Below are 16562 nucleotides of genomic sequence, written 5' to 3'. Positions count from 1 at the left end.
CCTCATCCCACCCAATGGATTGATGATTTACCTGTGTGATGACTGTATTATGCTGATAGTATATATTTGTACCATGACATGATTAACGTGGACCCCGACTTAAACAAGTTGAAAAACTTATTGGGGTGTTACCATTTAGTGGTCAATGTCCCACTGGGTGTGAGTTTTCCTTGCCCTTATGTGGGCCTACCGAGGATGTCGTGGTGGTTTGTGCAGCCCTTTGAGACACTAGTGATTTAGGGCTATATAAGTAAACATTGATTGATTGATTGATTGAATTGTACGGAATATGTACTGAACTGTGCAATCTACTAATAAAAGTTTCAATCAATCCCTGGTTTAGGTGACTGCTCCCCTACAAATCCCCTGGCAGGGAAGTATACTTAAAGCATGCATGTGCCTAAAAAAAGCATACTTTCAAAGGCCTTGGTGTTTGTTTTCATCTCCCATCACTGCACTGTTATAATCCATGGATACTAAGAGATTTTAAAAGCGGCATCAATTTTCATTTTAGCTTCTAAAGCGACCTCATTAAAATGTTATATATAGTTATAACTTTGCTACTTTATGCTGCAATACTTTAAACACACACATCTGTTCTGTGTGTTTATTATCCTGAAAATTGTAACCAGCAATTCTTCTCCCTGCTGCCTGACAGGATGTTTGATGTTGGAGGCCAGCGTTCCGAGAGGAAGAAGTGGATTCACTGTTTCGAGGGAGTCACTGCCATTATCTTCTGCGTTGCGTTGAGTGCGTACGACCTGGTGCTAGCTGAGGATGAGGAAATGGTGAGGACCATTCTTTTAACACATTACTGCTTAATGTAATTCATGTGAGGTCAACCAGTTCACCTCAATTGTTTGAACAGATTTGAATTGTAAGCATTTGAAATATTAGACAACAGCTGCCCCTGGTGGCGGCTTGTTGAAGCCGACTGAACTTCTTCTGTCTTTAGAATCGCATGCATGAAAGCATGAAGCTGTTTGACTCGATCTGCAACAACAAGTGGTTCACCGAGACCTCCATCATCCTCTTCCTCAACAAGAAGGACCTCTTTGAGGACAAGATTACGAGCAGCCCCCTCGCCATCTGCTTCCCGGAGTACACAGGTACACACTACATCTGTGCTCCTCATGCCTAATGACACCATGTAATGCCTCTTTGCAACATCCTCTACATTGCTTCCCTACTGCAAAAATGCTAGACAAAGATCCTCTCTATATGACAGGAGCACTCTCTGTTTTTAAGGCTGGCAAAAATGCTAGTCAAAGATTGCCTTAATGACAGGAGCACTCTGTTTTTTAGGTGCAACTGCAAAAATGCTAGTCAAAGAATGTTTAAGTGACAGTGGCACTCTTTGTTTTTAAGATCTGACTGCAAAAATGTTAGTCAAGGATCCTATCTATATGAAAGGAGCGTGCTCTGTTTTTAAGGTGCAACTGCAAAAATGCTAGTCAAATAATGTTTATGTTACAGGGGCACTGTCAGGGGCGGTTCTAGGCATGCTTATATGAGGGGGCAGTCAGAAATGTGAAGGGGGAATCATGTGTAAACATCATACTCCAGCACTTTTTGTTCTGTGCTTATAGTAACGATGCTTTCTTCATTGAAATGGGTCTTTAGCTATGTGTCCAACCCCAACCTGGAGTAGTGGATTGCACTTTGTCAGGCCTCAACCTTCAGACCTGTCCAACTTGGGTGTCCCACCTGAAGACTAAGCTCCTGCTGGTATAGCTCTTACGGTCACTGAGGCACGCAAACCTCCTGACCACAATAATGTGGCAACCCCTCGGGGGGGGGGAGGGGAACTGAAAAATAAAAATTTTAAAAAATGAATAAAATAAAATAAAACATCCTTCATCCAGATTTTATCAACCAACAACATAACATTTATCCTTACTGGGTGGCCTAACTCTCAAATTTTGACCCAAAGTAGGACTTCACACACTACAGTCAATATTTACACAACTGAAAGGTAGTCTGATGAATAATGATAAAAAAGAATCTCAAACTAATTTATAAAACAGAACATGGGCACTCATCTGGGCACAAAATTCATTCACTCCAATATATGTGTGTTGCCCACTTGCTTGTAAATTGATGAAAACGGCTGTGTTTTTGTTTTTAGGTGTCTTGGTCATATCAAATGAAACTTATAATTTGTTTATTACAAAATGTAGATTGAAACATTAAAGGTTGACTATGTAGAATTACAAGACAAACAACAGAAAAAGAATTCCAGCAGTCGATTGCCAGAGCGTTGCTAAGTAAAACGGGCCGTTGTTAGGGACTCCGCTCTGAACAGCGGACAGCAGAGGAGGACTGCTAAGCAGGATATACACCTCATGTTTCATTTTTACTGTCATTAACAGCATCATAAATGACTTGTAGCTTGTTACAGGGACAGTGGAGGCTCTCTGCCTTCCAAACCACTGCTGCTCAGAGCCTTCGCTGTCACTGCTCTTGTCAAGTTGTAAAAAAAAAAAAAAAAAAAAAAAAAAAAAAAAGGAACTGCGTAGCACCGAAAGTCTGTGGAATGTTGAATACACGCACAGCGGAGGGAGGGATGAGAGGGAAGCCGACACTACTATATCGTGTGTGTCCCTTTTACGGCGGATTTTTCCGCTAGTGCAGATACTTTTGTCAACGTGTAATGTAGTAATTTTGTGAGTTTATTAGAATTTGCTTCCTCAAATTTTGATTTGAGGGGGCAAGACATTTATTTAAGGGGGCAGAGAGCCCCCTCTTGCCCCTGCGTAGAGCCGGCCATGGGCACTGTCTGTTTTTAAGATCTGACTGCAAAAATGTTAATCAAGGATCCCCTCTATAGGATTGGAGCGTGCTGTTTTTGAGGTTGGCAGAACACTAAAATGGTATCTAGTGTGTGAATGTGAGTGTGAATGTTGTCTGTCTATGTGTTGGTCCTGTGATGAGGTGGCGACTTGTCCAGGGTGTACCACACCCTCCGCCCGAATGCAGCTGAGATAGTCAAAGATCGTCTATATGACGAGAAGTCTGTTATTGTGCTCTGCTGCTTTCGGAATGTGCTGTAAAAAGGTGGCAGGTTGCTATGTCATGCAGTGTCCACATTCGAAAAACGCCGCACTCGCACAGCTGGACGCTCTGCGGGTCTCCAAAAGTTAAAGCTAACTCTCCAAACGTGTTCTTCTACTCAGGCGCCAACAAGTTTGAGGAGGCGGCAAGCTACATTCAGAGCAAGTTTGAGGAGCTAAACAAGAAGAAGGACACCAAGGAGATATACACACACTTAACCTGTGCCACAGACACCAAGAACGTGCAGTTTGTCTTCGATGCCGTGACAGACGTCATCATCAAAAACAACCTGAAAGACTGCGGGCTCTTCTGAAGGTACACTGACTTTTTGCAGTAACTTTTTCTTCTTACTAGCTATCAGGACGTAAACATAAGGACCAATAATCAGCATTTCTGATTTCTTAGCGTTGAATTGCAGAAAGTTAGCGGACATCCATTGTTTAATTTCATTAAGACACGCCTCCAGCTGACTACAATCCGGCGTGTTGGTCAGGTTTACGAGCATGTAGAGTTGGGTGTCATCAGCATAACAGTGAAAGCTAACACCGTATTTGTGTATGATGCATGTAGATGCTGAGGAGTGCAGGGCCAAGGACCGAACCCTGGGGAACTCCACACGTTACCTTAAAATAGTCCGAGGTCGTATTGTTATGGAAGACGCACTGCATCCTGTCAGTAAGATAGGAGTTAAACCAAGACAAGGCTGAGTCTGACATACCAATATGGTTTTTGATACGCTCTAAGAAAATATTATGATAGACGGTATCGAAAGCAGCGCTAAGATCAAGAAGCAGCAACATAGATGACGCATCAGAATCCATCGTTAGCAATAGATCATCAGTCATTTTTGCGAGGCAGTCTCCGTAGAGTGATTTGCCCTGAAACTGGATTGAAAGGGTTCACAGAGATTGTTAGACGCTAAGTGTTAAATTAGCAGCTGTGCAACAATTTTTTCGAGGATTTTCGAAATAAATGGAAGGTGGGACAAAGACCGGTAGTTTACCATGAGGTCAGGATCGAGGTTAGGATGAATAACCGCTTTTTTGAATGCTAGGGGAACAGTACCAGAGGAAAGTGATATGTTTATAATATTTAGCAATGATGGTCCTAATATTACAAACAGTTCCTTGATAAGTTTCCCAAGAAGTGGGTCAAGTAAACATGGTGTTTGTTTTATCCCATTTACACGCCGTAGTAGTTCCTCTAATGTTATTTCATCAAACAGAAAGAGACTATTTTGGAGGGCAATATCCGCCGTATATACAGTACATTCGTATCTGTGTTAATAAAACCCAGTTGTAACTGGAACGCGTTGTCTCTAATCTCCTTTGTATTGAATTAAATTTTCTTATTAAAGAAATTCATGATTATTATTAATAGCTTGTTGACAATGAGTCAGAACTTCGAATTTTATACGGTAATGATCGGACATTACTTTAGTATACGGGAGTACCATAACTTTGGAGGTGGTGACACCCCTGACAAGCACTAGATCTATCATATTACTGTTGCGATGCGTGGGTTCATTTACTTTTTGTGTAAGACCACAGCTATCAATTATAGTCTAGAGCGCCACGCATGGAGGGTCTGATGGGGTATTCATATGGATATTAAAGTCCCACATTATATTTATATTGTCGGCGTGTGCCACTAGATCAGCAACAAACTCTGAGAATTCACTAATAAAGTCTGAATAGGACCCAGCGGGGCAGTAGATAACAGCAATTATTAGAACTCATATTCTAACTCAGGGGTGTCACACAACGGCTCAAGCGCCGGATCTGGCCCGCGAACAGGTTTTATGCAGCCTACTAAGTATAAAAATTAGCCGAAATTTTTAAATGAAAGAAACTGCTGTTCTAAATGTGTCCACTAGATGTGGCTATAGCAGTTATTTTTTATATTTGTAGCTGATGCTACGTATGTAATAAATAAATAAATAAACCACATGATGTTAGTGCACTAGTCGAAAAAAATTAGCAAACTAAATATATAACATTCTGTAATTTGATTTTTTTATAATTTTTTGTCTTGATGGATTGAAAATTAACACCAGTGAGTTGACTGATGAACATTGTCACATAATTTATTCCGAAAATATAAATAACTACAAATAAAGATAGAATACTATTAACCGCAAAATGTAAGTGTAAAAAAACCCAACAACATTATGATTTATACATTTTCGGAATGTGCTTGTTTTATTTAAAAAAACAAAAAAAACAATCTGAAGTTCTTTTAATTTTTAAGTTGTCATGCCGGGATTTTACCAGTACGGCCAACTTGGGAGTAGATTTTTATCCATGTGGCCCCCGATCTAAAATGACTTTGACACCCCTGTTCTAACTATTTAATATTAAAATTGCTGGCACTATTTTATAAAATAAGTAAATGAACAACAGCAAATAATTTAGGGTTGTTTAAGAATATTTTAAAGAATATTTAGACCCCTAAAAAGGTCAAATGACGCCACTGGTTGGATCAATCTCAATTCTTTGTTCAAAATAGGGATAGCACGTGCCAATGAACATATACAGTATATATTGTACAATATGCAAGTATGTCAGTCTTAGCCAAAGGCTAATTTCCGCCTATAGTCCCTAGACAGGTTGGTGTGTACATACAATCAATCACTTAAAGAAAAACATTATTGATGAAATACAGACATCATAATGTAAATATTGTACTATCTGATCATCTACTGTACACCCTGGGTTTCACGTCGGAAAAGTATGACACGTGTGTTTAACATTTTTAAATACGATGATGGATAATGGGAGTGTTTACATGCAAGATGGAACTGCTTAAAGGGGAACATTATCACCAGACCTATGTAAGCGTCAATACATACCTTGATGTTGCAGAAAAAAGACAATATGTTTTTTTAACCGATTTCCGAACTCTAAAAGGGTGAAATTGGCTTTCAATTGTTCGCTGTCGGCGAATCAGACATATTTGGTCACGGCATGACTGCCAGCTATTCAATGCTAACATGCTATTTAGTCTAGCTGTATGTACATTTGTAGTTATATTTGCATCCAGCGTTTCCCTCCACCCACATTTAATGCCAAACAAACACTTACCAATCGACAGATTTAAGTTGCTCCAGTGGTCAAAAGATGCAATCGTTGGTTAGAAGGCGATCGCCGAATAGCTTCAGTAGCTATTCGCTCAATAGCTTCAGTTTCTTCTTTAATTTCGTTTTCGCTATCTGTCTCCACACTCCAACCATCCGTTTCAATACATGCGTAATCTGTTGAATCGCTTAAGCCGCTGAAATCCGAGTCTGAATCCGAGCTAATGTCGCTATATCTTGCTGTTCTATCCACCATGTTTGTTTGTATTGGCATCACTATGTGACGTCACAGAATAATGGACGGGCGGATTTAAAACCTTTTTTCGGGATATTCCATGATGGGTAAAATTTTGAGAAAAACTTCGAAAAATAAAATAAGCCACTTGGAACTGATTTTTATTGGTTTTAACCCTTCTGAAATTGTGATAATGTTCCCCTTTAAGTTAAAGTTAAGTTAAAGTACCAATGATTGTCACACACACCCCAAGTGTGGTGAAATTTGTCCTCTGCATTTAACCCATCCCCTTGTTCACCCCCTGGGACGTGAGGGAAGCAGTGGGCAGCAACGGTGCCGCGCCCGGGAATCATTTCTGGTGATTTAACCCCCAATTCCAACCCTTGATGCTGAGTGCCGAGCCGGGAGGTAATTGGTCCCATTTGTATAGTCTTTGGTATGACTCGGCCGGGGTTTGAACTCACAACCTACCGATCTCAGGGCGGACACACTAAGCCACTGAGTATATAACTGCTGAATAGTTGCATCATCTAAATATGTTAATCCATTTTTAAAATGACAATTGCTTTCAATATCAAACCTTGGAGACAAGATGCATGTAAAAACTTTTAAGTTTTAGATGAAAAACCTACTTTCCAGAAAATGAAGTCATGAGTTTTTTAGTGCACGTAAACATACTGAGTGTTTGATGTTACCTTTAGTTTAGAGGCCCTTCACGGTCTATTAATAATAATAATAATGATAATAAAGACAAAATATTGCCACAAAAACAAAATCTTGTTTCAGCAGACACAAAAACCACTGGCCCCTCCCTCTACTGAGTACAGAGTTATGTAAGACCAAACAGTACCATACTTTGATATTTTTTGCACGTAACGTCACATCAGGTTGCAGACTCAAATACTTGGAGGGCAAACAAACGTATTTGTAGTGGACTGCCTCTAAGAAATGTTGTCGTTTTCAATGGCAACAAAGCATGTCTGATACAAAGCACTTGAAAGTAAGGCTACGCTTTTCAAAATGTGTTAGCTCGATGCTAATTTACTCTGGATAGGTTATATTAGGGCTGCGAATCTTTGGGTGTCCCACAATTCAATTCAATATCGATTCTTGGGGTCGCAATTCGATAATATATCGATTTTTTTCGATTCAACGCGATTCTTGATTCAAAAATGATATTTTTCCGATTTAAAACAATTCTGTATTCATTCAATACATAGGATTTCAGCAGGATCTACCCCAGTCTGCTGACATGCTAGCAGAGTAGTAGATTTAAAAAAAAAAAGCTTTTATAATTGTAAAGGACAATGTTTTATCAACTGATTGCAATAATGTAAATTTGTTTTAACTATTAAACGAACCAAAAATATGACTTATTTTATCTTTGTGAAAACATTGGACACAGTGTGTTGTCAAGTTTATGAGATGCGATGCAAGTTTAAGCATCTGTGACACTATTGTTCTTTTTTTTTTTTTTATAAATGTCTAATGATAATGTAAATGAGTGATTTTTAATCACTGCTACGCTGAAATAATAACTAATATTGTTGTGTCTCCTCTCATTTGCTCTGTTTATTGCAATTCTGAGTGTTGCTGGGTCAGTTTTGGTTTTGGAATTGGATTGCATTGTTATGGTATTGCTGTATAGCGGTTTGTTGGATTGATAAAAAAATTAAATAAAAATTTAAAAAATAAATAAAAATCGATTAAAAAAAAAAAAAAAGAGAATCGATTCTGAATCGCACAACGTATTCGATTCAATTCGTATTCGAATCAATTTTTCCCCACACCCCTAGGTTATATACATGCTACTGATTAGCATTAGTGATTTTACATGGTGATTTCAACATCTCCAATTTTTTAAAATAAACTACCACTAATATGCTCGTTTTAACATAAACAGCCAGTGTGTAATAAGTATAATACTTACAGTATAAACACTTTGTAGGGCTCAAAAAATGACAACACTGGCACAGTCAACTTAATGGCAAAGACTACTCACTGACTACAACAACACACCTAGGACCAACTGAAATCAATGCATATTTGCAAATGATACAAGCGTAAGAAAACCACATGAGCTCACTGTTAAATTTAACATTAAAAAAAATATTTTATCAGTCAAATGTATTACACATGAAAACACACAAAAGTACTGAATATTGATATTGTTGAATACTGGTATCAATTCCAATGTAGCAGGAATAGGTAACGTATGGTTTCAAATGTGAAAGGTATCATCACTAATAAACGTATTGTTTGTTTTTATGCAGATGCAGCATGAAGATGATGATTATGATGATGATTTTCATCATAAAAAACATTCAAGATTACTGGAAAGACAAACGTTTGAAAAAGACAACGCCGCATTTTTTGTCTGAGTATTGACCTGGAATACTTTGTCACACAAACACGCACACACACACACACACACACACACACACACACACACACACACACACACACACACACACACACACACACACACACACACACACACGCACACACACACACACACACACACACACACACACACACAAACACGCACACACACACACACACACACACACACACACATACGCAGGCACACACCCCTTTAATAAACATTTTAGCTCATTCCATAATGTTTATTCTATAAAAGAAAAACTATTTAAAAAAAAAACTTTAAGTGTCCTCCATCTTTCAGAACCTTTTTAAGAAGTCACATTTGAATCCAATTCACAATTTTTTTTTTTTTAATGACAAGAGATGGTGAATTACATTACTTTTATAAAACTACAATAATAATAATATTGTCCTGCATGACATTCCATTAGTAAGCCTGCCCCCCCTTCTCCTCTGAAAATGTTTACAAAAAACTATCTGTGAGCTTTGAAATGATTTATGTCGTTAATTGTTGTTTGTTTTGATTGACTTGTTTATGTTTGTGCCTTGATTTCTGTTGAATTCATAGAAAATCATTCTGTAGGGCTAATTTCTACTATTAATGTTCATAAATGTATTTAACACAAGTCAGTTTGTGTCTGATTTTTTTCAGTTTTTCTTGTCTCATATTTCAGCCAATTAAGTTTAAAAAATGAGAATCAAGTGAGAAATAAAAAACATTCTAAAATTGTTAGATTTTTATTAATTTTAGGAGAGTTGTATGTGCAATATAAGAAAACGTAATGTAATATTATGATTGTCTTCTTTTCATTCTCTAAGCCCCAAAATCCCAAGTACAGTCCTTCCCGAGTCCACATTTGTGACTTTGCCCTATTTATTAGGATGTCCATTTCCGATTTTTTTTTTTTTGGTCAAATCAGATCTTTTAATGTAGTCGTTCACATTATTAAAACATTTTTTATCCAGACTCCAATGTGAATGCAAACTGACCCAAATACAGACATGGCGTCATGACGTCACACATCCTGCAGTGTTTACGGAAGTAAACTCGGAAGTAAACATGCTTTAAAGGCCTACTGAAACCCACTACTACCGACCACGCAGTCTGATAGTTTAAATATCAATGATGAAATATTAACATTGCAACACATGCCAATACAGCCTTTTTAGTTTACTAAATTGCAATTTTAAATTTCGCGCGGAAGTATCATGCTAAAACGTTGCGGTATGATGACGCGTGCGTGTGACGTCACGCATTGTAGAGGACATTTTGGTCCAGCACCGTTCACAGCTATGTCGTCTCTTTTCATCGCATATTTCCACAGTATTATGGACATCTGTGTTGCTGAATCTTTTGCAATTTGTTCAATTAATAATGGAGACGTCAAAGAGGAAAGATGTAGGTGGGAAGCGGTGTATTGCGCCTGCCTTTAGCGACACAAACACAGCCGGTGTTTCCTTGTTTACATTCCCGAAAGATGACAGTGAAGCTTTACTATGGAACAGAGCGGTCAAGCGAACATGGTTCCCTACCACATGTCAACCGGCAGGTTTCGGTGAGAAAATGGTGGATATAAGTCGGCTCTTACCGTAGTTATGAGCGGAGAGCTTGCGTCGTGCCTCCTGCAGCTGCGGACTCTCTTGCCTCCTCCAACCGGCCGCCCCCGACCGTCGGATGCTTCCACCGTGGAGGAGGGGGGAAAAAAAAAAATCTCAGCCCAGCTGCCTTGCCTCGTCGGGAAATGTGGCTTCCATCGAAGACACTGCCAGTCACCACACTCGTGGCCTCCCCCCTCCGACTTTCAGGTACGACCATATAATCTCACTAAAACACTAGTAACACAATAAGCAGATAAGGGATTTTCCAGAATTATCCTAGTAAATGTGTCTAATAACATCTGAATCGCTCCCACTGCCCTCGTCTTTTTTATTTTTATTTTTTATAGTCCTTCACTCTCACTTTCCTCATCCACAAATCTTTCATCCTCGCTCAAATTAATGGGGAAATTGTCTCTTTCTCGGTCTGAATCGCTCTCGCTGCTGCTGGCCATGATTATAAACAATGTGAGGATGTGAGAAGCTCTACAACCCGTGACATCACGCGCACATCGTCTTCTAATTCCGGTACAGGCAAGGCTTTTTTATTAGCGACCAAAAGTTGCAAATTTTATCGTGGATGTTCTCTACTAAATCCTTTCAGCAAAAATATGGCAATATCGCGAAATGATCAAGTATGACACATAGAATGGACCTGCTATCCCCGTTTAAATAAGAAAATCTCATTTCAGTAGGTCTTTAATTGTAGTTGTCTCAGTACCGGCACATTTGTGGAAATTTCAAGGATTTTGTGCAATCAAAGTCAACCATTTTCATAACCGTGGAGAAGATTATTAAAGAAGATGTCTCCCCAATTTTATGTGGACATTTGCCTCGATTACCATGAATTGATTTACGTGGACCCTGACTTAAACAAGTTGAAAAACGTATTCCGGTGTTACCATTTACTGGTCAATTGTACGGAATATGTACTGACCTGTGCAATCTACTAATAAAAGTTTTAATCAATTAATCATGTCTGCTCCGAAGAGTGTGTTGGCGATCTGTCGAGGATTGACCTGAGATCCTTAAAAAATATTTTTGTCCGTTTATGTCAATTTGTCAGCTATTTATTTTTATCCCTCTATTTGGGTGAATAATGATGACCATTCTAATAAGCCTCATCATTATTTGCCATTATGTGACCCGAGCGCGGGAGAGTTCACACTTAGGTCGCATCATAACACTATGTGATTGATTTGTAATATGCATTTTCTACCGCTTGTCCCTCTTGGGGTCACGGGGGTGCTGGAGCCTATCCCAGTTGCACTCGGGCGTAAAGCGGGGTACACCCTGGACACCCCATAGCAGGGCCAAAAACTCATAATATTGCTGACAGAAAAACAACTTTTTTGCTCGCAACAAACGAACCTCCTGGGGCCCAAGCCCCCCTGTTCTTCTAATCTAGTGACGCCCCTGAGCAGCGAAGCATTCGGCATTAAAACAATGAAACATTTGACTCAAACGTGTGAAAAATGTTAATGCAACATAGTGTGCTAATATCACAAGTCATGACTACAAGTCACCACCAGATGGCGACTTGTGTCCTGCTCATAATGTAAGCCCAGTCAGATTTTTACAAAGGCTAAAATGTGGACTTTATTAAAACGTTCTTGTTTCCAGATACACCCCTGAATATTATATGATTCAAACATAATTTTCTCACTGGATGTTTATTCTTTTGCAATTGGTTTTAAATTGAACCTGATGGCAAAACTCTTTAAATGTCGACTGGACGTGGAATATTATATTTCTCAGGGTAATAAATTGATCACAATATTATGAAAATGCCTGATGTTTTACCAAAGTAATAAATAACTTTTAGTTGATCTTAAATGCTATTTTTTTTTACCATGGAATTAATTAGAACTTTTCACTCACTTAACAGTACTACTAAAAAGGAGGCGGGGCTTTGTGTGCAGAGCCTCGCTGGTTGGCTGAGAGTTTGGCCTGCGCGGCGCTGATTGGCTGAAGTCAAAGTCTGGTTCCTACAAAGTGTGCTGACAGTTCTCATGTGGAGCAAATAGAAAGAAAACTGATACAGATAAAGATCAAATGGACTTGATCAACTTTTGCTTGACAAATGAAAAATTGCATGCCGGATATGTTTATTATTACTTTTATTGTCTGCTTTCAAAAGAGTTTGGAAATCATTGAAGACTCTTCCAAGTAATGGTAAGTTTTTTCCTAACTCCATTTTTAACTCTTTCAAAAAAAGAAAGAAAAAAAGATCTTATTAATTCTCTTTACATGTTTAGTGCATTGAAAACCAGCAGTTTGTGTTGTGGCTGTGAAAGAAAACATGCTCAAACTGCTGTCGGCCGGGGTGGGGGGTCCCAAATGGTCCCCAAAGACACACAGCTGTGACAACATCACATGCTTGCAAGTATACCTGGTGTATGTATATATATATATATATATATATATATATATATATATATATATATATATATATATATATATATATATAAATATATGCATACACACACCTATGTATCTATCCGGCCATCCATTTCCTACCGCTTGTCCCTCCCTGGACCGATCAATCTGGTGGGATGAAGCGGTTGTAGCTGGAGGGAGCCCACAAAGTCGCAGGGAGAACATGCACACTCCACATATAAAGACCCTGAGCCCGGGAATCGCACCCAAAACCTTCTCGTTGTAAGGAACGAGCATGAACAACTATGCCACCGTACTACAATATATATATATATATATATATATATATATATATATATGTATGTATGTATGTATGTATGTATGTATGTGTGTATGTGTGTGTGTGTGTATGTGTGTGTGTGTGTGTATATACACACACATGTATATGGTAACACTTTAGTATGAGGTACATATTCTAAGGAACAAAGACTTAATTTAGAGTTATTTGGACACTAGGGGAACGTTAGGGTTAGGGTTACTAATAAGCAATAAATCTGAGGTTATTGAGGGAAGATTCTTAGTTAATGACTTACTGGTTGAATAATAAGGCCATGCAGAATAAGGCATTAATAAGTACTTAATAATGACTAATTAAGAGCCGATATGTTACTAATTTGCATGTTAATAAGCAACTAATTAATGGTGAAAATGATCCCCCTATAAAAGTTTTCCTATATATATATATATATGCATCCATCCATCCATTTTCTACCGCTTATTCCCTTTGGGGTCGCAGGGGGCGCTGGTGCCAATCTCAGCTGCAATCGGGGGGAGATATAAATATGTATGTGTGTGAGTGTGAATGTTGTCTATCAGTCTTGGCCCTGTGATGAGAGGGCGACTTGTCCAGGGTGTATGCCACCTTCCGCCCGAACGCAGCTGATATAAGCACCAGCGACCTCCCGCCACCCCCAACGGGACAAGCGGTAAAAAATGGATGGATGGATGATATATATATATATATGGCAGAGGGGTTAGTGCGTCTGCCTCACAATACGAAGTTCCTGCAGTCCTGGGTTTAAATCCAGGCTCGGGATCTTTCTGTGTGAAGTTTGCATGTTCTCCCCGTGAATGCGTGGGTTCCCTCCGGGTACTCCGGCTTCCTCCCACTTCCAAAAACATGCACCTGGGGATAGGTTGATTGGCAACACTAAATTGTCCCTAGTGTGTGAATGTGAGTGTGAAGGTTGTCTGTCTATCTGTGTTGGCCCTGCGATGAGGTGGCGACTTGTCCAGGGTGTACCCCGCCTTCCGCCCGATTGTAGCTGAGATAGGCGCCAGCGCCCCACGCGACCCCAAAAGGGAATAAGCGGTAGAAAATGGATGGATATATATATATATATATATATATATATTTATATATATATATATATGTACAGTATAAATATATATACATATATATATATATATATATATATATATATATATACATGTATATACATATGTTAATACAAAACAGTAATATATTTACCAAATGATTTTATGTTTGCAACTTGTGGAAGGCAGAGCAGATAATAAGGAAGACCTTGTTGGTGTTTTTTTAATTATAATTAATTATTAATATTGTTAGTTATAATGAGCTAAAAGAGTACAATAATTGGACAATGAGATCAGAGCTTTCACTGCTGTCTCATGTCTACTTTTAAGTATGTGTGCTATAAAAGGAATAAAACATCACTACAGTATTGGCTTACCAATTTTGGTTTCAATTCTGTGCTTTTTGAAGTGAAAGTTACAATAAACACTTAAAAAGTTTATAAGAAGTTTATAAATCACACTTTATTCCTGTGAGCACAAGACAGGTTTTCAAAGGTAAAAGCTGACATCTGGCAGTATATTTGCAAGGTACTACTTTGGTGTACCCAATAAAATGTCCAATCAGCATGTCAAGTTTGACAGTTTACGCACACCATCCATCCATCCATTTCCTACCGCTTGTCCCTTTCGAAGTCGCTGGGGGCTGGAGTCTATCCCAGTTGCACTCATGTGGAAGGCGGGGTACAATGTTTGTAATTATCAGAAAGTTTCCTTAAAGATTAGTGAGTCTACAAAAAGGTCCTTGTGGTGCATTTGAGTGCGCTGGTAAATTAGTCAACATCCTCTGAGACAGATGTGTGTGTGTGTGTGTGTGTGTGTGTGTGTGTGTGTGTGTGTGTGTGTGTGTGTGTGTGTGTGTGTGTGCATCCTGCTCTCTGACTGTAGTGATAATCGTCCATTAAAAGGCGTCGCTCTGAGATCAAGAATGTTTTAGCCCTCCGAGTTCAGTGATCTCAGCTGGGAGGAATCTTACTGGTTTTGGTTGTGTTGCAGTCAGGATTTTAAGAGTTTGTGTTTGTTTGTGTACTAGTTGTGTGTGCGACACTCCAGTGGCAGCGCTCACGTGATGGCGAGCAGGCCGAGGCCGCTGAGCGAGCCGTGTGTCCGCTCCTCCTTCGTGGCCACGCGTCACTGCAGGCAAGGAGTTCAGCAGCAGGAGCGACTGTCCTGTCAGCGCATGTCCGAGGTCAACTCCTACGACTCGGCCTGCTGCCTCGCCAACCCTCCGGAGGAAGAAGGCGAAGGCGAGGAAGACGGCGAGCGATGGACTCAAGGCTCCCCCGGCAGCGTGGACTTTGATTCTGGCTACTCGGAGGCCTCTTGGCAGGACGAAGGTGTGGTTCTGAGACGGGCAAGAAACGTCAGGGTGTCCGCGTCCGCCTGCCTGCGCACAAACACGGGCCCTGCGGGCCGGGTGCGCCCCAAATCCACTTCAGACGCCTGCTTGGAGCGCTGGACTTCCTTTGAGGCCAGCGAGCCGGAGGACTGGACCGCGTCCTTGCTGAGCCGCAGCCGGAACAGACAGCCTCTGGTTCTTGGGGACAACAGTTTTGCAGATCTGATCAAGAACTGGATGGACCTCCCAGAGTGTCCGGACCAGGTGGAACTAAAGCCCAGCGTTGGGCGACGTCTGGCCAAAGACATTTTAATCAACATGAGGCGCAGACTGGCGAGCGTGTCCAAAAGTGTGGACATGAGGCCCAGGGCGGGACAGACTAATGAAGCCCCCAAGCGCATGTCCTGCCCAGTGGGACACCCACGTCTCAAGCCTTTCTTCCACCAGTCCCACACGGGCATTCACGCGCTCGACTCAGACTGGCATCATTTCACCGCCCTCATGAAGACGGGCAGTCGACAGCCCATAATATGCAACGACATCATCACCTACATATGACTCATCATTCGACTGACATTTTCCACTAAATCAGCATCCTTCTTTTTTATCTTAAAAAGCAATAAAAACATTTCCTATAAAAGTATTTCTGTTGTCTCTCCTAATCGCTAGAAACTTAACTGCACCCCTAGTCACCAACCTAACTCTTAATAACTAACCTTACCCCTAGTTACCAACTCTAGTTACCAGCCATAACCCTAATAACCAACATCACCCCAAGTTTCCAGCATTACCTCTATGTACCAGTCATACTGCTAGTTACCAACCTTTGTTACAAACCTCACCCTTAGTTACCAACCCTAGTTACCAGCCTTACTGCTAGTTAACAACCGCACCCCTACTTATCAACCCTAGTTACCAGCCATAACCTCGACAACCAACCTCACCCCGAGTTACCAACATCACCCTAGTTACCAACCATACTCCTAGTTACCAACCCTAGTTACCAGCCTTACTGCTAGTTAAAAACCGCACCCCTACTCATCAACCCTAGTTACCAGCCATAAGCTTGACAACCAACCTCACCCCGAGTTACCAACATCACCCCAGTTACCAACCATACTCCT

The 16562-nt window shown here is 40.1% G+C and overlaps 2 protein-coding genes across 2 annotated transcripts in view; both read left to right on the top strand.

Annotated features, from left to right (window-relative positions):
- The window catches only part of gnai2b (guanine nucleotide binding protein (G protein), alpha inhibiting activity polypeptide 2b), a 95069-nt gene extending 86163 nt beyond the window's left edge, over positions 1-8906 (top strand). The window contains exons 6-9 of the mRNA XM_061874645.1: positions 659-788; positions 956-1109; positions 3177-3369; positions 8639-8906. Coding sequence (XP_061730629.1) covers positions 659-788; positions 956-1109; positions 3177-3367 — 475 coding nt within the window. The 3' untranslated portion in view covers positions 3368-3369; positions 8639-8906. The remainder of the gene's footprint in view (positions 1-658; positions 789-955; positions 1110-3176; positions 3370-8638) is intronic.
- Positions 8907-12381: 3475 nt separating this feature from the next.
- LOC133535129 (PAK4-inhibitor inka2-like) lies at positions 12382-16081 on the top strand. Its single transcript, XM_061874644.1, has 2 exons — positions 12382-12521; positions 15133-16081. Exons 1-2 carry the CDS (start codon positions 12519-12521, stop codon positions 15994-15996), a joined length of 867 nt encoding a protein of 288 aa, XP_061730628.1. The 5' UTR covers positions 12382-12518; the 3' UTR covers positions 15997-16081.
- Positions 16082-16562: the final 481 nt, after the last annotated feature.

Source organism: Nerophis ophidion, linkage group LG16 (assembly GCF_033978795.1).
Source record: "Nerophis ophidion isolate RoL-2023_Sa linkage group LG16, RoL_Noph_v1.0, whole genome shotgun sequence".
Lineage (NCBI taxonomy): Eukaryota > Metazoa > Chordata > Actinopteri > Syngnathiformes > Syngnathidae > Nerophis > Nerophis ophidion.
Note: the sequence above shows the minus strand (reverse complement) of the source record. Positions and strands in the feature narration are given on the sequence as shown.